This window comes from Lactuca virosa, chromosome 6 (assembly GCF_052849685.1).
Source record: "Lactuca virosa cultivar CGN04683 chromosome 6, Lactuca_virosa_CGN04683_v6, whole genome shotgun sequence".
Lineage (NCBI taxonomy): Eukaryota > Viridiplantae > Streptophyta > Magnoliopsida > Asterales > Asteraceae > Lactuca > Lactuca virosa.
In genome coordinates, this window is record NC_136431.1 from 42,119,256 (window position 1) to 42,142,301 (window position 23,046).

Here is a 23,046-nt window from a genome sequence, read left to right on the forward strand (position 1 = left end):
ATAAATGGACTGATGTGCTGTGATGATGATATGATGATGATGATGATTTAAGACCAAGTAATTTTAAACTTACCTACTTCAATAAGCCTTTCATACGTATGATATCATTCCTGACATCATCATAACAAATTGCTTTTTTTTGTTAACTAAGATGCTATATATACATACATTCTCACATATCAAGTTCTTCAATATTGCTAACTCCACCAAAAAAAACTTAAAACATTCTCATTGCCTCATCAAAAGATCTTCTAGTTTTAATTCCTCTATGTGGTAATAAAGCATGGAAGGTAGTGATATGTTTAGAGTTAGCAGTGCAAGGATAAGTAGTTCTAACATATGGAGAAATAGTGGAAGAGATATTTTTTCTCGATCTTCATTAGATGAAGATGATGAAGAAGCACTGAAATGGGCTGCTATTGAAAAACTACCAACAAATCTTCGATTAGAAAGAGGGATATTAACTGAAGAAAAAGGGCACCCAAGAGAGATTGATATCAAGAATCTTGGATTAGTTGAAAAAAGGAATCTTTTGGAAAGACTTGTAAAAATTGCAGAAGAAGATAATGAGAAGTTCTTGTTAAAGCTTAAGAATCGCATTGACCGGTAAATATTTGATAACTATTACTCTTAACTTCATTAAATATATATATATTTTTTTTCTTATGGTATTTTGATATTTGAATAAATGTAGAGTTGGGCTTCAACTTCCAACTATTGAAGTCCGGTTTGAGCATTTGAACATTGATGCAGAAGCCTATATTGGAGGGAGGGCACTGCCAACCGTAGTTAACTTTATGGTTAACATTTTAGAGGGATCTTTAAATTATCTTCATCTTTTTCCAAGTAGAAAGATCCCTTTACCAATTCTTCATGATGTTAGTGGTATTATTAAGCCTGGAAGGTGAGAATTTGACATGATTATATATTTCATATGTAACATATTATTTGCTAACATTTTATATTCATAATTAAAGTCATAATACCAACTGTTTATGCAGGATGGCGTTGCTTTTAGGTCCACCAAGCTCAGGAAAAACTACATTGCTTTTGGCTTTGGCTGGAAAACTTGGGTCAGATTTAAAAGTATGAGAGTAATTTTTTTTAGTCTGTGTGTGCTTTTCGTAACCCTCGGATGAAGATGTGATTGTCTACACCTTACCTTCCCTTTAGATCATCTCCAACCAATCACACAATCTTTTGCACCAAAATTATGTAATATTTTGTGTAAACAGTTATTAATTTGTCTCTAACCGATTACTTCATTTTTACACCAAAAAAATTTATTCCAGGTATATTCTTTTTGTCGCCTAATTTTATAGTTTTTTTTTTCAAAAACAACCATTATATTTATTAGTTCATTTTTTACAAATTTGTCTTATACATATTATGCTGCAATACCTTTCAATTATTATTATCAACAACTATAACCAAATAAATTATATATATATATATATATATATATATATATATATATATATATATATATATATATATATATATATATAATAAACAATTATTGCCCACGTTTAAAATATAACTATAAATTAAATTAGCTAGAAGTGTATTATCTCAAACTTGAAGGGCCATATTTTTTACACATGAAAGTTTACTACTCAAAGAGGTAAAGGAATAATATAAACCAACTTTAATTTTTGTTATACTGAATTTTTTACACAATTCCGGTGCAACAAATGTGATGGTTTGGAACAAAATGATGCAAAAAAAAAATGGCGTAAAACTGGGATTTGGTGTTGGGTTGGAGATTGCAATGGGATTAGGGATTGTTGTTGAAAATATAATCTATTTTTAGACATGAAACTTCATAGACTAATATATGAACGTATAAAATTACAGGTATCGGGTAGAGTAACTTATAATGGACATGGAATGGACGAATTTGTCCCTCAACGTTCGTCTGCTTACATAAGTCAACATGATCTTCATATTGGAGAAATGACAGTAAGAGAAACATTAGCTTTCTCTGCTAGATGCCAAGGAGTTGGAGCAAGTTATGGTCAGTAAAACAATTATAAACTTTTAAAAAATACAAAGTTAAAACTCGACTATTTCGTTCATATGATTGTGGAAATTTTTCAGAAATGTTGGCAGAATTATCGAGAAGAGAAAAGGAAGCAAACATTAAGCCAGATCCTGATCTTGACATCTACATGAAGGTGACAAAAAAAAAACACTCGTAATAATTAGAGTCTAATAATTAATAGTAGATATATGCTTAAAATATCGTCCACTTGCATATATATAAATTTTGGAGAATTTTACAGGCAGCATCACTAGAAGGACAAGAGGCTAGTGTTGTCACTGAGTATGTTATCAAGGTACCATTTTAACAAATTATGAATATAAAATAAGCTTGTGAATATCAAAACTAAATTTCTATTGTTATGTTAATTACATTTGTAGATTTTAGGCCTTGAAGTTTGTGCTGATACTGTAGTAGGGGACGAAATGTTCAGAGGTATTTCTGGAGGCCAGAAAAAGCGAGTCACAACAGGTAAAGAAATTAATTAATTATATAAACTTAATGAAAAAATTATAATATAGTGTAAAATAAATTTTGATTTAGTTGAAATGAATTGAAATGTAGGGGAAATGATGGTGGGACCAGCAAGGGCATTGTTCATGGATGAAATATCAACTGGATTAGATAGTTCAACAACTTTTCAAATTGTAAATTCCATTAGGCAATCAATCCACATTCTTCAGGGCACTTCTGTAATTTCACTCCTCCAACCGGCTCCAGAAACTTACGAACTATTTGATGACATCATCCTTCTCTCAGATGGACAAATTGTTTACCAAGGTCCACGCGAGAATGTTCTTGAGTTCTTTGAGCAAATGGGTTTCAAATGTCCCGAAAGAAAAGGAGTTGCAGATTTCTTGCAAGAAGTAAGTAATCTTATATATGTAAAGTCAATAACATTATTTGTTTCATAATATAATAATAATAATAATAATAACCCAATTCATATTTTTTAGGTGACATCAAGGAAAGATCAAGAGCAATATTGGACACGAAGAGACCATAGCTACAGTTTTGTGACATCAAGAGAGTTTGCTGAAGCATTCCAGTTATTTCATGTTGGAAGAAATCTAGGAGATGAACTTTCTACTCCGTTTGATAAAAGTAAAAGCCACCCTGCTGCTTTAACAACAAAAAAGTTCGGTGTTAGCAAAAAGGAATTGTTAAAAGCTTGCACTTCTAGAGAGTATTTGCTCATGAAAAGAAACTCCTTCGTGTATATATTCAAGATGACACAGGTGAGTATATAATTAATAATCGGTTTTCTTAATATGAATTTGTTATTGTTGTATAAATCTTGACTGAAATAACTTTTTTTCTTTCAGCTTATTTTCATGGCTACCATTACATTGACACTGTTCTTAAGAACCGAAATGCCAAAAAATACGTTGGTTGATGGGACAATTTTCATGGGTGCTTTGTTTTTCATATTAGTCATGATTACATTTAATGGATTCTCAGAGTTAGCATTGAGCATTATGAAACTTCCTGTGTTCTACAAACAAAGAGACCTTCTCTTCTTTCCTGCTTGGGCATACTCTATACCTACATGGGTTTTGAAGATCCCAGTGACAATTGTTGAAGTTGCCACGTGGGTGATTATGACTTATTATGTCATAGGATTTGATTCAGATCCTGGAAGGTAATAGTTTTAATATTATATATAACCAAAATAACTAGTACATTGTCTGTTTTGTTTCAATCTAATAAATTTCCATTTTCCACTTTTTTGAAGGTTCTTCAAACAAATGTTTTTGCTCATTTGCATTCAGCAAATGTCGTCTGCTTTATTTCGTTTCATGGGAGCATTGGGAAGAAATATCATTGTTGCAAACACATTTGGATCATTTGGGTTGCTTACTATTTTTGTTCTTGGTGGATTCATCTTGGCAAGAGGTAAAGTAAAGAAGAAAATAACTTCAAGATTCTTTAATAGGCATTCAATTTTCAAGATTTTCTATATATAAGAAAAAAGTTTTTTTTGACCATTTGACTTCCATTTTTCACTTCAGATGATATTAAGGGTTGGTGGATATGGTGTTATTGGTTTTCGCCTATGATGTATGGACAAAATGGTGTGGCTGTTAATGAGTTCCTTGGAAAGAGTTGGTCAAAAGTACGTGTGAAAAATTGGTTGTAATGCAAGATGTGTAAATCAAGACAAGATGTATCATTAAAATTTACAAAATATGTGTTTTGTAGGTTTTACCAAACACCACAGAAACAATAGGTGTCACTATCCTCAAGTCACGTGGAATTTTCCCAGAGGCAAGATGGTATTGGATAGCCGTAGGTGTTTCAATTGCATACGTTTTCATCTTCAATATCTGCTTCACCTTGGCTCTTGAATACCTTAATCGTAAGGATTTAATTCACTTTTTGTTTTGTACGTATAGATTTCATGACATATAATGTCAACAAACTATCTTAAAGTTACTCATTCAGTCACCAAATCATGTTACAATATTGTCAACGTGTCATGATATGATAAATTGATACAATCACATGTTTTTTATGCAGCATTTGGGAGCTCTCAAACAGTTCTATCTGAAGAAAGCATGGCAGCAAGAAAAGATATGAAAGCAACCCAACCAATTGAATCATCAGTTAGAGCTCCATCATCAATACCAATGTCATCAAGAGTGGGAAGTATCAATGACACAGATCAAAACAAGAAACGTGGAATGGTTCTACCTTTTGTCCCCCTTTCAATCACATTTCATGACATCAAATATGCAGTGGATATGCCTCAGGTTACTTACACAAGCCTAACTTTACATCTCACAAGTTGTCAACATTTGGAACTAATTCATTGTTTTATATCAGGAAATGAAAGCTGAAGGTGTAGCACAAGATAGGCTAGAGTTATTAAAGGGTGTGAGTGGTGCTTTCAGGCCAGGAGTTCTCACAGCTTTAATGGGGATTAGTGGTGCTGGAAAGACCACATTAATGGATGTTTTAGCTGGAAGAAAAACCGGTGGATATATTGAGGGAAGTATTACTATCTCTGGATATCCAAAAAAGCAAGAAACATTTGCTCGTATAGCTGGATATTGTGAGCAAACTGATATTCACTCCCCTCATGTCACTGTCTTTGAGTCCTTACAATATTCCGCGTGGCTTCGTTTACCTCCTGAAGTTGATTCGGCAACCAGACAGGTAAAAATAATTCAAGAAATACTATTTGGAAATATTTGATGTTACTGTAGGTTCGATGCCTATAAAAGGAGTCCAAGGTTTTGGTTTCAAAGTGTCTTAATTAACTACACTTGAAGTGTTTGATTCTTTTCTTTTTCTTTTATGTCTGAAGATGTTTGTTGAGGAGGTGATGGAGCTAGTGGAGTTGGTTCCATTAAGGGAAGCCCTTGTGGGATTACCTGGAGTGAATGGGCTTTCAACTGAGCAAAGAAAACGGTTGACAATTGCGGTAGAGTTAGTGGCTAACCCGTCTATAATTTTCATGGATGAGCCGACATCAGGACTTGATGCAAGAGCAGCAGCCATCGTTATGAGAACAGTGAGAAACACGGTTGACACCGGTAGAACAGTGGTGTGTACTATTCATCAACCAAGTATTGACATCTTTGATGCTTTTGATGAGGTAAGTTATAATTGACTTAGGCTATGTTTGGTAGACTAGCTGAAAAGCTAGTTGATAGCTGAAAAGCTAGCTGGAAAAAATAATATTTGGTAAAAACTAGCTGAAAGATATAAAATAACATAAAAAGACATTTAGAATAATATGTTTTTTATAATTAATTAAGGGTATATTTGTGAAATCTTAAAAAAGCTCCTGAAAAGCTACTTAAAGTAGCTTTTTATAAAACTAGCTTATCAGCTATTTTTTAGTTTGTCAAACATGACAATTTAAAAAATCTTAAAAAATAAGCTAGTTGTGGCGCGCCAAAACACAACCTTAGCTCAATGATCAGTTTAAGTTAGTTTTTCATGACTTATAATGGTCATTCTTATTACAAATAGTCAGTTTACATACAAATCGATGCTTTTTTTACAGTTATTTCTTTTGAAAAGAGGAGGTGAAGAAATATACGTTGGTCCATTGGGACGACATTCTTCTCACTTAATCAAGTACTTTGAGGTCAGTTTAATGAACATACAAAACTATTTGATTTTTCCATATTTGAAAATAAAAAAACATTAACAAATGGTCTTCAATTAATGAAGGAAATCGATGGAGTGCATAAAATCAAAGATGGTTACAATCCGGCAACATGGATGTTAGAGGTGACATCAGCATCACAAGAAGCAATTCTAGGGGTTAACTTTGCAGAAGTGTACAAAAACTCAGAACTATACAAGTAAGGGTTAACTTTGTAATTTTGCATCACTTGATACTCCTAATCAAAACCTCATTTTCTTGTTTCTAATTATGATGTTTAATTGGTGACCCATTTAGGTCAAACAAAGAAATGATAAAGGAAAGTAGCAAACCAATACCCGGTTCTTCTGATATACAATTTCACACTCAATATTCACAATCTTTTTGGACACAATGTATGGCATGTTTATGGAAACAACATTGGTCTTATTGGAGAAACCCTCCGTACACTGCTGTGAGGTTCATGTTTACAACTTTTATAGCATTGATGTTTGGAACAATCTTCTGGGATATGGGGTCCAAAAGGTAATTAATTAACAGTTGATGTAAAAGATTAAAAAATAGCAATATACATTTTGTTAAATTTTTTCTATTTCTTATAGGGAAAAGAAACAAGATCTTTTCAATGCTATGGGTTCTATGTATGCTGCTATACTTTTTATTGGTGTACAAAATGCCACATCAGTGCAACCGGTTGTTTCTATTGAAAGAACAGTTTTTTATAGGGAAAGAGCAGCTGGGATGTATTCAGCTTTACCATATGCTTTTGGACAGGTATAACATATAATGTTCTACTCATTTTCCATTAGTTAAAAAGGGTAAATTACACACAAAACATTGTATGAAATTTCTGTTAAGTAACATTTTATGTGTTATACAGGTTGTGATTGAGATCCCATACATTTTTGTTCAAACTATTGTATATGGGATCATTGTATATGCAATGATTGGATTCGAGTGGACAATAGTCAAGTTCTTTTGGTATCTTTTCTTCATGTACTTCACCTTCTTGTACTTCACATTCTATGGAATGATGACAGTTGCAGTAACACCAAATCACAACTTCGCTGCTATCATCTCATCAGCATTTTATGCAATATGGAATCTTTTTTCAGGATTCATTGTTCCAAAAACAGTAAGTTTTTCAAACTTCAAACTATCATGTTTATCTTTGCTTCAATTTTGATACAAAGTGGCTAACTTTTTCTATTTCAAACTTCAAACAGAGGATACCCATATGGTGGAGATGGTATTATTATATATGTCCGATTGCATGGACATTATACGGGTTAGTTGCTTCACAATTTGGGGATATAACTGATAGACTTGATTCAGGTGAAACAGTTGGAGAGTTTATCCATGATTTCTATGGTTTTGAATATGATTTTATAAAATATGTCGCGGTGATTATTGTGGGATTCACTGTTCTTTTTGGGTTCATTTTTGCGTATTCTATCAAGGCGTTTAATTTTCAAAGACGCTAGTGAAAAAGAATCAAAAGATCATGAGGTTCATCGAAGATGAACTCATAGGTATCAGTTGTATGTAAATCAAGAAACTTGTATCATGTTTTAGCATTCTAATAGTTGAGTTGTATGTCCTACTGAATAGAGAGTGTTATGAGTCGTTTGATAAATATATGTGGAAATAGTAGAATGTATGTATGTATTCGAAATGAAAAGAAGAAATTTTGAGCTATATGATGCTTGTGTTCTTTAATATACTGTATAAAATAAGTATGGAGGGTTTGAATCAACAAGCTTTTGGATTTTAGGCAATTGGGTTTACCTGGATTATGGGGGAAGAAGCAGAATGTCTATATGAGTTTAAAAAAATTGGAATTGTCGCTATAAATAAGAATGATGGATAACCCTAATAGCGTTCTTTCCTTTCATTTTGATCGTGTAAACTTTGTAAAAGATTGATGACTTCTTATTCAGAATATCACAATGGCAACGACTTCATTAATTCTCCGCCTTCAATTAACTCGGACGATTTAAAATAATCGAAAGTAGGATTAGGGCACGGTTGAAGCAAATAAGAAGGAGATGAAGGGAGAAAACATAGGGAATTGGTTTTGAATGGTCTCTGATACAGGATCCTATTTAGAAAAAATAAACTAAAATGACTAAAAAATCCATTTCGTAGTGGCAAGAAAAGTTCGTAGTGCAGTATGTGAAATGACTATTTAGAAGAAAAAAAAAACTATATTTTGTAATGCAAAACAATCGTATATTACGTTATGTAGAAAAGTATTCAAACAAAAAAAAGAACTAAAATGGACAAAAGCATATTTTTTGTGCACAATAACATTTCTCAAGGTAACATGCAAAAAGTAGGGATGTGTATGGGGACGGTTTGTGTAACACCCATAAAATTCAGGCCAATTTAAAACATTTTAACCCATTCAAAAACCATTAAGTTATTACAACTTGTTTTCAAAATAGTTTAAACATCAGAGTATCCCAAGAACCAGATTACAAAATCATGAAATATGAGGAGCGGTACGATCACGCCTTTGCCTTGCCACGATCACCTGATGTACCTGAAACAATAAACTAAAAACCGTAAGCTCGAAAGCTTAGTGAGTTCCCCCAAAATACCCGTACACACGTAACCATACACATACAGCAATGAACAACATACTATGGGTCCAATCAACCGTCAGGTTGGAATACCCCAGGCCCTCAACCGTCGGGCTGGAATGCCAACATACTACGAGTCCAATCATCCTCGGGATGGAATACTCTCGGCCCACAACCATCGGGTTGGAATGCCCATACACCTATACATACAATAACTACTACGGGTCCAATCATCCCTCGGGATGGAATACCCCAGGCCCTCAACCATCAGGTTGGAATGCCCACCTACTATGAGCCCAATCATCCTACCGGGATGGAATACTCCTGGCCCTCAACCATCGGGTTGGAATGCCCACCTACTATACATACAATAGCTACTATGGGTCCAATCATCCCACGGGATGGAATACCCCAGGCCCTTAACCATCAGGTTGGAATGCCCACCTACTATGAGTCCAATCATCCTACCGGGATGGAATACTCCTGGCCCTCAACCATCGGGTTGGAATACCCACATACTAGCAAACATGTGCACCTATTAAATAATCATATAACAGTCTACAAGACAACATACTAAGGCCCTATCATCCTACCGGGATGGAATACCCTCTACTACTGCTCAACACGTGCACATATAACAGGTAATCTCCTACCAGCATACAGACAGTCAGACCAACTACAGGTCACTAAGCATAGCCACATCCAATCTACCAGAATACCGATCTAACAGAGCATACCATCATATAGCCATCCTATCTACCAGGATGTCAACTAACATAACACAGCAGTAACTATCTCAAATAACAAATCAAAGGGTCGGCCTTGGTGCCTTAGACCCTTGGGTATAGTGAGGATAACTCACCTTGCAACTGCCGAGCCGAACCACGAAAGCACAATCCCAAAGCACTGCCCCAAAATCCAATACCTATAGCCATCAATGATCCATTGACATAAATATCCGAATTACCATAATACCCTTGAGGGTCAAACTGGTCAAAGTCAAAGTCCTGGCCAAATTCAACCTTCCTGATTGACCCTACTCGCCGAGTCAACCCGCTGACTCGCCGAGTTCCTAACTCAGAAAACTCTCATACCACGACTCGACTCGCCGAGTCACCCCATGACTCGTCGAGTTCAACAATCTTTGAGTCCTATCATGTCCAACTCATTGAGTCACCACTCAACTCGCTGATCTGAGTCTTAACCAGAAGAGGTTGGGGTTTTGCGTTCTGACTCGCCGAGTCCAAGAACAGACTCGCCGAGTCCACGACAATCTTCAACAGACTCGTCGAGTTGTTCCTCCAACTCGTCGAGTCCATTCCTATCTTCAACAGACTCGCCGAGTCCAAGAACAGACTCGCCGAGTCCCTTCAGTCCTTTATTCATACAGAGGCTTTTCGAATCATGCAGGGGCTCAAAACTGTAGATCCACTCTTCTAGGGCATGAGTCTCACGTAAAGTTGCAAACTTTACGTGGAAACAAAGAGCTATAGGCCCAAATCAATCTAGGGCTAAGGTTTAAGACAAGGATGCTTCACCAACAAGCCAAAGGCTGATACTTTGTGAGTTTATGGACCAAGACAAGTCTAGATCTGAAGTAGCAACCTCAGATCTACACCCCTAACCCGAAATAGATCCTTAACATGCAAAAAGGGCCCCCAAATCTCATTCTTGAATAGATATAAATGCAATAGAGTCAAGGTAACAGCTTGTTACCTCTAAAATGTGCCCAAGCTGAAGTAGATCCTAGATCTATACCAATCCCTTGATGCTAGCCTCTTGATCTTCAAGATCCCTTCTCAAAATTCCTCCTCCAAAGCTCAAATCTCTTTAACAATGGAAGCTCATACAATTTTAGGGTTTACTGACTCTCAAGGGCAATAAGGAGGCTGAAGGGAGGACATATGGTCCTTTAAATAGGGTGCAAGCCTTAAGATTAGGGTTTTCTCTTTTCAGCACCAACTCGTCGAGTCCAGCTGCCGACTCGGCGAGTTGGTCACTTAACTCGCGACCAGAACCCGCTCCGACTCGACGAGTAAGTGTACCTCCTCATCGAGTACCTTCTTCAATTTACACTTAAGTCCTTCAATCATACTTCTAAATTTTGGGATGTTACAACTCTCCCCCACTTAAATTAGGCTTCGTCCTCGAAGCCTGCTGCAGTATATGATTCTGAGTATACCTTTTGCACTGCAGACTCCGATTTCCCAATCAACTCAGGCCCTTCCAGACCCCACCACTGTACCCCTTTTCAAATAACTTCTTCTCGTGTGGTATCCTTGCCAATACTCCCGACCGGCCACCGGCCTTTCTACTTACTGTCAGAACACATCAATCCAGTATCACCCGATGATACTGCCACCTTCCTGACCTAAACACACCTTCGAGACTTGCGAAAGTTAGACACCACAATAATCCACTGAGCTCTGCTATAACACTAATCCACCTTTCCTTCGCCCAAAACTGGCGATAACCCGGATAACCTGCAATAGGGAACGAATCCTGTTCCCATCCCGAATCTATTCCCTTTTTACCATAACAGGATACTGCATCCTTCAGCTTCTAGCAACTCCCATGAATCAACCAGCTATATCACATAATCATTCGTACCTAGCCCAATCAGCCTCGGGCTGGAATACTAGGTACGCCTATAACGGGTCCCGTCATCCCAAGGATGGTATACCCTCGCATTCCCACGCATGTTTTGGCCCAATCAACCCTCGGGTTGGAATACGAAACACACCAGGTCCAATCAATCATAGAGTCTGGTCATCCTCATGATGGAATACCCTATATTGGAATACCACTTCTCACATAACCCATGCCTACAACCATACTTGAAGCCCAAGGATCCAACCTTGCAGCTCCCTCAATCTACTCTGATTCGACACAACCGAGTGTAACTCACTCAAATCTCGATATCACGTCTACTCTAAACGTACCATGACATGAAACATTACTCCCGCGATCCCTAGGTCCACGACCTACGACTGGAATATCCTCACACGGTTCTCAGCCCGGTCTAGACTGCTCCCGAGTCTATCAACTCCGCTATCTCTAGCTCCTCTGTCCAAATCTCCAATCTGGAGTTACTCACCTTCTCCTCTTCCAAGGAGACCTGAACCATGACCTCGCATCATCAGTCGGTGCCGAAAGTCGGAACCTCACTCTACATCATCCACTTGTGGAGTACGTCGCTATCCCATAACACGTACATATACTCAGAAACTGATTTCATAACCTACCATCCATAAAGAGTCTTTCGCATGCCCCTCAACATTTTCGACACTTGGGAACAACCCCACTGATTGTTATAGCATAGCAGTATCCTCACTGCTCGCTCAAAGATCCACCATACAGACAGGGTTCTTACCATAACTGGAACGCCTCATCGCACCACTTCCCGTAACCGACATCCAAACTGCGTCAGGCGACATTCTTCCAAACCACGCCCCATCCGAGAATTTCCAATTCTCCCCCACTTAGATCACTAACTACTGTCTACCGGCGGCGAAGCTGGTACGCGACTCAATCGTCCCAAACCGAGACAACGAACTTCAAGGGATCCGAGTTCCCACTGATGCTTCCGAATCTCTGGATCATGACCTTCCTCTCTCTTGAATGCATCACCAGATACTACCCCTCTATAATTTCTCAATAATAACTTCTCACTATCATCTACTATGCTCTAATAACTTATGCAGGAAACAAACAACTCATAATATCATGAACAAGATATAGAAGGAAAATACATACCGGCTGTCACCTCTGGCGTTGTCCCGATCTCCTCGGCCATAAGCTGATAAGCACGCCCTGGAGCCTTCGGAGGCTCTGCTCAACCCTGACCCCCGTCAGTAAGTCTCGAAGTGGCTGGTGTTGGGACCTGCACTGGCCTAGCAGCCAAGAGAGGACATTGGGCCTTCATATGGCCCACCTGATCACAATGATAACAAAGTCGGACTCCGGCAGCTGGAGCCTGCTGCCTACAATCCCTGGCTATGTGGCCCTCCTTGCCATACTTGTGGCACCCAGAAGAAGATCGACAAACTCCATCATGTACCTTACCGCACTTCCTACAAGTGCGACTCCTCTGGCTTTCCTGACGATAATCAGCGGCCCACATCCGTTTCGGCGCAGGCTGCGACTGCACCGGGGCCTGCCTCTGCTCCCTCAGCTGGAGCTCAATCTCTAGCTCGTGCCGCCTGGCGGCCTCCTGCAACTCCAACAAAGTATCACATCTCTGCGTGGACACAAACTGTCTGATGTCCCTCTTGAGCATGCTCAGATACCGGGTCATCTGAGCCTGCTCCGAAGCAAACTCAGGGCAGAACATTGCCCTCTCCGTAAACATCCTGGTGATCTCCATCACCGACTCTGAATCCTGTCTAAGCTCCAAAAACTCCTCAGCCAATCTCTCCCGCTCAACCCACGGAACATAACGGGTACTGAACATGTCTCGGAACTGATCCAAAGTAACTGCAGCCCACTGCGTGTCAGAATATGATCCCGTAGTCAACCTCCACCAATCCTTCACCCCGAGCGTCAAAAGTTTCAGAGCACACCTCAACCTCTGCTCAGCAGGGCACGAACACGTGAAGAAACATCCCTCCACGTCCGACAACCATCTCATCGCAACAATCGGATCCTGAACTCCGTCAAAGGTAGGGGGCTTCGTATTATCGAAGTCCCGATACTGGAAGCCCCGACCGGCTCCTCCCCCTGCCGTTGTTATAGCCGCTGTAGCTGCCGCGGCAGCCGTCTCAGTAAGAGCTGCATAACGATCATCAAAGTACTCCCTCATAACGGACTTAATAGTCCCAAACAACTCCGGACAATCTCGACCACCTCATCGCGGATGATCTCCCTGACCCGATCCTCTGTTAACATTGGCCCTTCCTGACCGATAATCTCGGGTGCCTCTGGGGCCCCCTGATCACCCTGACCTGATCCCGATCCGGATCCAGTCACGACACGCCTCGTAACCACCATACTGAAAATAAAAGAGGAAAAATATCAGACAATCCGCCTAGATAACCGGGGACCAACTCCCTTCTAAACCCTAGGGGTTGTGACTTCCTTGCTACGCGTATGGGTCCTGTGCTTTCAGTAGTACGGGCCCATACTACCTTCCACACCTACCCATATTTGTCTCAAGTATCACCACAACAACCTAATAATATACATATCATAACAAATGCTCAATCCTCACTCTTAGAGGAATGCTAAATATCTCATAACTGGCCTCCCGGCCTCTCACAACCCACCCATCCATGAAACTTCCACCAACCCTGCAGCACTAGTGTATGCTAGCCATACATGACGCTGGACCCTATAGACTTTCAAATATCCAATCCTACCCTAAGCTCCAATCAAACAAGAACAGAACATAAGGCCAAATCAAACATTCTCAGGCTATAAGATCTTAATTATACACAGCCGTGATGCATACACAAGTAACTACAGTAATGATGTCAATTTCATACAAGGAAAACCCTAGGCTAGCAGGCATCATGTAATCAGGAAATTCTATCATGCAATCCCTAAAGATCCCTAGCCTAGTACTAGCATGCTATTCTAATCATATCACATAATCAAATAACTTGTATGGTATTTTGGGGTTTACTTACTGGCTCCGGCTGATCGTACCCTCTGCATCCTCCTTTACTTATTTTGAAACCATTTGTAAATCATTGGAAAATCTTTCCTTGATTTGAGACTGGATTCACACGAATGTTCCTCCAATTCACTCAAACCAAGGCTCTGATACAAACTTCTAACACCCATAAAATTCAGGCCAATTTATAACATTTTAACCCATTCAAAAACCATTAAGTTATTACAACTTGTTTTCAAAATAGTTTAAACATCAGAGTATCCCCAGAACCAGATCACAAAATCATGAAATATGAGGAGCGGTACGATCACGCCTTTGCCTTGCCACGATCACCTGATGTACCTGAAACAATAAACTAAAAACCGTAAGCTCGAAAGCTTAGTGAGTTCCCCCAAAATACCCGTACACACATAACCATACACATACAGCAATGAACATCATACTATGGGTCCAATCAACCGTCAGGTTGGAATACCCCAGGCCCTGAACCGTCGGGTTGGAAAGCCAACATACTACGAGTCCAATCATCCTCGGGATGGAATACTTTCGGCCCACAACCATCGAGTTGGAATGCCCACACACCTATACATACAATAACTACTACGGGTCCAATCATCCCTCGGGATGGAATACCCCAGGCCCTCAACCATCAGGTTGGAATGCCCACCTACTATGAGCCCAATCATCCTACCGGGATGGAATACTCCTGGCCCTCAACCATCGGGTTAGAATGCCCACCATGGGTCCAATCATCCCTCGGGATGGAATACCCCAGGCCCTCAACCATCAGGTTGGAATGCCCACTTACTATGAGTCCAATCATCCTACCGGGATGGAATACTCCTGGCCCTCAACCATCGGGTTGGAATGCCCACATACTAGCAAACATATGCACCTATTAAATAATCAAATAACAGTCTACAAGACAACATACTAGGGCCCTATCATCCTACCGGGATGGCCCTATCATGCTTATTTGGAATTGGCTAGGCTTGCATGGAAAGTCCATGGATACTCCATGGAGCTTTAACCCATGGATCTCATGGAAATGAAAAGACATGGGTATTAGGGTTTACATGGATGTAACCCTAATCCACCACACTATATAAAGGAGGCTTTGGTTCTTGAAATTGCACTAGTTGATGTGTGTAAACTAAGAGGGCCGATTTCAAGAAGTTTGTGACTATTCTCTCAAGTTTCCAAGTTTGTGGTGATTTGTGACTTCCATTTGAGGCATCCACATTATTGGTGCTAGGCTCTCAAACTCCAAGCAATCAACTACTACTACAAGGTAAGTAATTCTACTAGTTTTATTTGATTCAAGTACCCCATGCCATGCTAGTTAGGATAAGAACCTTGGAAAAAATAATTATTTGCATGTATCTTAGTCAAACATAGATCCAAGGTTTCTAGGGTTGCATGTACACCATAGGAGTGTTAGAATGCTCAAAACCCATCAGTGGTATCAGAGCCTGGTTTGGTTATTTGATACTTGATGCAAAAAAAAAACTTGAAAATTGAAGTTTTGTTCAAAAGTTCGTATCAAAATTTCAAGTTTTGTATATGTACTTACGATTCTTGAAATTTTTGATATGAACATTCATAAACATATGAGTTTAGAAGATCATAGAAATTATGTGCTAATAATTGATTAGATTAATTCTTGATCTTTATGTGTTTTAATGGAGTCCATAACTAGTTCTTAAGTTATGGATAACCAAAAGTCACATTTATAAATAACCATTAAAAGAACACATAGGTTACAAAAAAATGAAGAGTCTTCATTTTTAATAACCATTAACTCATAAGTTATGAGAAATGAAAAGTTTTGAAAGTTTACAAAACTTACCCTCAAGTTTTGGAACATGTAAAGTCATATTAAAAACTTTAGTTCCAACCCCTAGAATTTTAAAAGTTAAAATTCAACCCTTATACTTTATAATATTATAAGTTAATAATATATATATATATATATATATATATATATATATATATATACATATATATATATAAGATCAAGTCGTCTTACCGCTAGTACGCCTCATTCACGAAGCCGGTCTATAAGGGGGGTATAAGGTTGTTGCCTATAAAATGGCAACTTAATGGGTGTCCACTCTCACCCACTGCTTCCTTCATCGGTGGAGGGTTGTTAGCCGAACGGGTAGGACAAGGACTTATAAATTCTCATTAAAAGTATAATGATAATACTAAAGTAACTAAACTTTATTGAATTCCCAATCTTAGTTATTTTAGGAAAATGTGAATAAGGTGCTAATCCATGAAATTACACTTTACATTTTGTTTAAGTCGTTAGTGGAGCGTGTGTGGTTAACCGGTACACTAACTTGAACTTAACAAGGTAGGTAAAGGGTGACTTAATGTTTATCATAGTATCGATGGAGCGTGTGTGGTTAACCGGCACATCGATTGAGGGGTAATACATTAAGGGTACCAAGTAATTTGCATGGTTACTTCACACCTTGTTTTGTGATCCTCGGCATCCCAGTCACAAAACTTGAAGGGCACACTCGAGATTGAAACATGCCATTGAAGAAATTTCAATGAATCTCAAAGAATCTAGGAGTTTCTAAACCAATTAAAACCTAATTAAATATTTCGTTTTTCATGGTGGAAATTGGTGAATCGTCATTCACCTACCTTCAAATATCTTATAGCTTAGATTACGGGATCCCTCTTCTAAGTTATAAAATATTGTGTTGGGTCCTAGCCTTAATATTACATTTGGGTGTTTTGTTAAGGACTATCTCTATATCTAATCTAATCTATTCCCTCTTCTTTTCAGATGTCTTCCAATAACAATGCTTCTGGCTCAAACCCTACTAGCTCCTTCTCTCTCATGAATCTTTGTGGGAGAGTCATCTTTGATGGGTCCAACTTTACAGATTGGATCAGAAACATCAGGATGGTCACTCGGTATGATAACAAAGAATATGTTCTCGACAAGGAGCTGAAGGTACCCGAGCCAACTACTACTCCTGAAGAGCTTGCTGAATATGAGGTACATGAAAGAGATGCTATAAAAGTGGCATGCATCATGATGGCCACCATGACAGTCGAGCTCCAAAAGTACTATGAGGACTATTATCCTTTTGAGATGCACCATGACTTGATGGACCGCTACCATCAAAGTGCTCGTCAAGAGCGATATGAAATAATCTCCTCCATGATAACAACCCGAATGAAGGATGGTGAACCCATCACGGGCCACATGCAGAAAATGCAAAGGTATGTGGACCGTTTACTGAAGCTGAATGTGAACTTCCCTGAGGAGTTAGCAATAGACATCATTTTGCACTCCTTGCCATCGTGTTATGATCAATTCCGCATGACATATCACATGAACAAGGAATAAGTCACCCTCAGCAAACTTCAAGGACTCTTGAATACCGCCGAAAGTGGTCTAAAGGGTAAGTCGGTTGTTACTACTCCTACTCCTACTCCAACTGCGGCCAATGTCTTGGCAATCGGGCATGGCAAAGGGAAGAAGAGAAAGAACCCTTCTAAGGGTACCAAGGGTAAGACCCTTGAAGGCTCCTCTTCAAGCAAAACCAAGAAAGGTTTTGTCACTCCTTCTGCTAACCCTAATGAGGCTGAATGCTTCTATTGCCATGAAAAGTCGCACTGGAAGCGAAACTGCCCAAAGTACCAGCAAGATTTGAAGGATAGGAAAGTAAAACCCAACCATGCATGTATATACACTATATTGTCTAATAACTCACCTCATTCTAAGTCTTGGGTCCTTGATACAGGTTGTGGTATTCACATATGTTTTGATTTGCAGGGACTAAAAAGAAGTGAGAATGTGGAGCAGGGAAAGATAAACTTGATCATGGGAAACAGGAAAGCTTCACCTGTCACCAAGATAGGAGTTTATTCCTTAGTGCTAAATAGTAGGTTTACATTAGATTTGAATAAATGTTATTATTCGCCAGAAATGGCAAGAAATGTTATTTCCTTTCATGCATTGTATAAACAAGGTTTTACCTTTTATTTTGATAATAATAATGGTAGTATTGATGCTTTCTTTAATAATGTTCTTTATTTTAAAGCATTACCTTGTGATGGTGTGTATGAAACTATATCTGTTGTAGATAATCTAGGAAATAATGTATTGTGTATTAACTCTTCCACTAGCTTAGATAAAGCATCCTTATGGCATTGTCGTCTTGGACATGTAAGCAAGAAACGCATAGGCCAACTCCAAAAGGATGGAGTCTTGGAGTCATTTGACCTAAAGTCAGATGATAGTTGTGAATCTTGTTTGCTTGGTAAAATGACAAAGTCACCTTTTACTGGCACTTGTGCTAGGGATGAAGGTTTGTTGGACCTCATACACACGGATGTGTGTGGACCCTTCAGAACCGCCACAAGAGATGCTAATCGATTCTATGTGACTTTTACTGATGATTTTAGTAGATATGGATATGTCTACCTAATCAAGCATAAGTCAGAAACCTTTGAGAAACTCAAAGAGTTTAAGCAAGAAGTAGAGAATCAGTTGGGCAGGAACATTAAGATGCTTCGATCCGATCGTGGTGGTGAGTATCTTAGTACTGAGTTCCTTGACTATCTTAAGGAATGTGGGATTGTCTCACAATTGACACCTCCTAGGACACCACAGTTGAATGGTGTAGATGAGAGGCGCAATCGGACCTTGTTGGACATGGTTCGTTCCATGATGAGTCGAGCTTCACTACCAATATCATTTTGGGGGTATGCCTTAGAGACTGCCGCCCATATCCTTAATCTAGTCCCTACAAAGAAGGTTGCCAAAACACCTCACGAGTTGTGGACTGGAAAAGTTCCCAATCTAGTCCACATCAATATTTGGGGTTGCGAGGCTTTCTTGAGACGCGAGACTCACGATAAGCTCGAACCCCGAAGCGAAAGGTGTATTTTCATCGGCTACCCATAGAAATCCTTTGGTTACATCTTCTACAGACCCAGTGATAATGTGGTCTTTGTAGCAAGAAGAGGATTCTTTCGAGAGAGAGAGAATTCATGAGCCAAGGAGACAGTGGGAGGCAAATTGACCTTGAGGAAATTCAAGAGTCAAGTGGTGAAGGAACCTCAAACCCTAGCCCTCAACCTGAGGAGGAAACTCCTGTTGAGCCGACTGAAGAATCTATACCTCTGAGGCGTTCCACCAGAGTTAGGAATGCACCTGAGCATTATTATGGTTTTCATATTACTGCAGAAGGTGAGACACTTATCAGTGATAACACACTGGTAAATCTGGATGAGCCTAACAGCTACACGGAATCCATGGCAGGCCCTGAGGCTGCTAAATGGAAAGAGGCTATGGATAGCGAGATACAGTCCATGTATGACAATCAAGTTTGGAACTTGGTTGACAATGTACCTGATCGTAAGATAGTTGGGTGCAAATGGATCTTCAAGAAGAAGACCGACATGGATGGTAATGTACACACTTATAAGGCACGACTGGTTGCAAAGGGTTATTCTCAAACTCCGGGAGTTGAATATGATGAGACCTTTTCACCAGTGGCCAAGATTAAGTCTATTAGGGTTCTGTTAGCCATTGCTGCATTTCATGATTATGAAATATGGCAAATGGATGTCAAAACCATTTTCCTTAATGGAAAGTTGGCTGAAGATGTTTACATGGTTCATCCAGAGGGTTTTGTCAGTACAGAGTACCCCAGTAGAGTGTGTAAGCTCGAGAAATCCATTTATGGATTAAAACAGGCACCTCGCAGATGGAATCTTTGCTTTGATGAGAAAGTCAAAGAATTTGGCTTTTCAAGGAGTGAAGATGAATCTTCTGTCTATATCAAGGCTAGTGGGAGTATAGTCAGCTTTTTGGTACTGTATGTGGATGACATACTACTCATAGGAAATGACATCCCAACCCTGCAGGAAGTAAAGTCCTGGCTTGGGAAGTGTTTCGCTATGAAGGACCTTGGAGAAGCTGCCTATATCCTAGGGATAAGGATTTTGAGAAACAGGAGTAAAAGACTAATTGGACTTAGTCAAAGCACCTATGTGGACAAAGTGTTGAAAAGGTTAAACATGCATAACTCCAAGAAAGGAGAGTTACCCATCCAAAGTAACGCCGGATTGAGTAAGACACAAAGCCCTAGTACTGAGGCTGAGATAGCAGAAATGAGTCGAATACCTTATGCTTCAGCTGTAGGATCGATCATTTATGCTATGACGTGTACTCGACCTGATGTAGCCTTTGCTTTGAGCATGGTTAGCAGGTATCAGGGGAACCCTGGCAAGGCACACTGGACTGCGGTAAAGAATATCCTCAAGTACCTACGGAGGACTAAGGACTGGGTCCTTACCCTCGGTGGCAGTGAGGACTTGAGAGTTGTAGGGTATAGTGATGCTAGCTTTCAGACTGACAGGGATAATTTCCGCTTTCAGTCGGGCTGGGTCTTTACTCTAAACGGAGGGGCAATTACTTGGAAAAGTTCCAAGCAGGAGACAGTGGCTAATTCCACTTGTGAATCAGAGTATATAGCAGCAAGCGAGGCAGCAAAGGAGGCTATATGGCTAAAGAACTTCATTGGAGACATTGGAGTTGTACCAGCTATAAAGGAGCCAATGGAGATTTTCTGTGACAGCAATAGTGCAGTTGCCTTAGCCAAGGAACCAAGAGATCATGGGAGATCCAGACACATTGACAGAAAATATCACTTCATCAGACATCGAATAGAAGAAGGGATCCTCGTGGAAAAGAGGGTATCATCGGATGAGAACCTAGCAGATCCCCTCACGAAGGGACTGACTCGGGCTAAGCATCTCCAGCATGCTCGGAGCATAGGGCAGAAGGATGATATTAGCTTTAGTAGTTAGATAATCTTGAAATTTGTAAAATGTAATTGACATTTGATGATAAATAAAAGCTGTTATTTATGAGTAAAGTGTTGCTATCTCTTGTCAATCGTTTACTATTATTTCTTTTTGCATGTTTTGACTTCCAGAATAATTATGTTATGGTTTATATCATATTATTCAAACTCTCCACAGTCGGTCATATGTTGGAAGTAGATATGAATCAAGACTGTCATGGGTTGGCTTGTAGAGGTCTAAGATGTTAGACAAAGCGGAGCTACAGCACTCATGAGTGCTCATAAGTTCTGAGTATTGGATTCAACCCACGCTCACTTGTATCACTTCATGGAATTTATCTCGAGTGATCGTGAGACGGTAATATCATATAATTCTTCAAACCTAGAGATATGATTTGTTGCCTATGAGTTGGTTATGCATTGATTGCACGAAAACGCATTGGTAACTCGATGTTATAAACCGTGCCTTTGTGTGTAGTTCAACAAGTAGTAGAGCAAACATATGAGTCAAAGTTTATCTGTTCCTTCTAGGATTAGAAGCGATATCTGGGCCCCTCGATGATTTTGTTTTGACCTATGTACCGGGCCCGGTCAGAACTAAATTGATGTGTTCAGTTAAGTTCTGTGTCAAACAAATCGGAAATCGAGAAACAAATGATGGACAATAAGCAAGACCATGTTCCATGTATTTGTCCGGCTGATATCTAGAACAGAGGATTATATGATCACTTATCTAAAATGGCGCTTCATAGTTCAACAGAGTTTAAAGAGCTACGATTGCTGATCGGTTCCTGAAGTCATACTTGCAACTATAGTTATTAGACTTATCCAAGTGGGAGACTGTTGGATATATTGTCTAAGTCCATAACTATATTTGGTATGTACTTGACCCGACCCGGCATGGTCCATTTGGGTTGCACTTCGCCCGAACAATTTACGGATAATCTTTTGAGAATAGTATAAGTTATGATTTATTAATATATTATAAGTTCTAATATATTAATATAAATCATATTATTTAATTAGTATTGATCTATAATTAATCTAGAATTAATTTAGAGATCAAAAGTATGACTAATTAAATATGGGCTCTTGTATTTATATAGTGTGGGATAATGCTTATTTGGAATGGGCTAGGCTTGCATGGAAAGTCCATGGATACTCCATGGAGCTTTAACCCATGGATCTCATGGAAATGAAAAGACATGGGTATTAGGGTTTACATGGATGTAACCCTAATCCACCACACTATATAAAGGAGGCTTTGGTTCTTGAAATTGCACTAGTTGATGTGTGTAAACTAAGAGGGCCGATTTCAAGAAGTTTGTGACTATTCTCTCAAGTTTCCAAGTTTGTGGTGATTTGTGACTTCCATTTGAGGCATCCACATTATTGGTGCTAGGCTCTCAAACTCCAAGCAATCAACTACTACTACAAGGTAAGTAATTCTACTAGTTTTATTTGATTCAAGTACCCCATGCCATGCTAGTTAGGATAAGAACCTTGGAAAAAATAATTATTTGCATGTATCTTAGTCAAACATAGATCCAAGGTTTCTAGGGTTGCATGTACACCATAGGAGTGTTAGAATGCTCAAAACCCGTCACATATAACAGGTAATCTCCTACCAGCATACAGACAGTCAGACCAACTACAGGTCACTAAGCATAGCCACATCCAATCTACCAGAATACCGATCTAACAGAACATACCATCATATAGCCATCCTATCTACCAGGATGTCAACTAACATAACACAGCAGTAACTATCTCAAATAACAAATCAAAGGGTCGGCCTTGGTGCCTTAGACCCTTGGGTATAGTGAGGATAACTCACCTTG

General features: G+C 39.1%; 1 protein-coding gene across 1 annotated transcript; it reads left to right on the forward strand.

The window, feature by feature from the left end:
- The first annotated feature begins 207 nt into the window (after positions 1–207).
- On the forward strand, positions 208–7,864 carry LOC145119285 (pleiotropic drug resistance protein 1-like). The gene is made up of 22 exons (XM_079054919.1): positions 208–606; positions 695–904; positions 1,002–1,086; positions 1,858–2,017; positions 2,101–2,177; positions 2,286–2,339; positions 2,425–2,515; positions 2,609–2,910; positions 3,001–3,282; positions 3,370–3,686; positions 3,780–3,940; positions 4,057–4,160; positions 4,247–4,403; positions 4,565–4,797; positions 4,871–5,203; positions 5,355–5,645; positions 6,060–6,143; positions 6,230–6,363; positions 6,462–6,689; positions 6,767–6,938; positions 7,045–7,299; positions 7,391–7,864. The coding sequence occupies exons 1-22, from the start codon at positions 284–286 to the stop codon at positions 7,646–7,648; spliced, it is 4,311 nt and encodes a 1,436-aa protein (XP_078911045.1). The 5' UTR covers positions 208–283; the 3' UTR covers positions 7,649–7,864.
- The last annotated feature ends 15,182 nt before the right edge of the window (positions 7,865–23,046 follow it).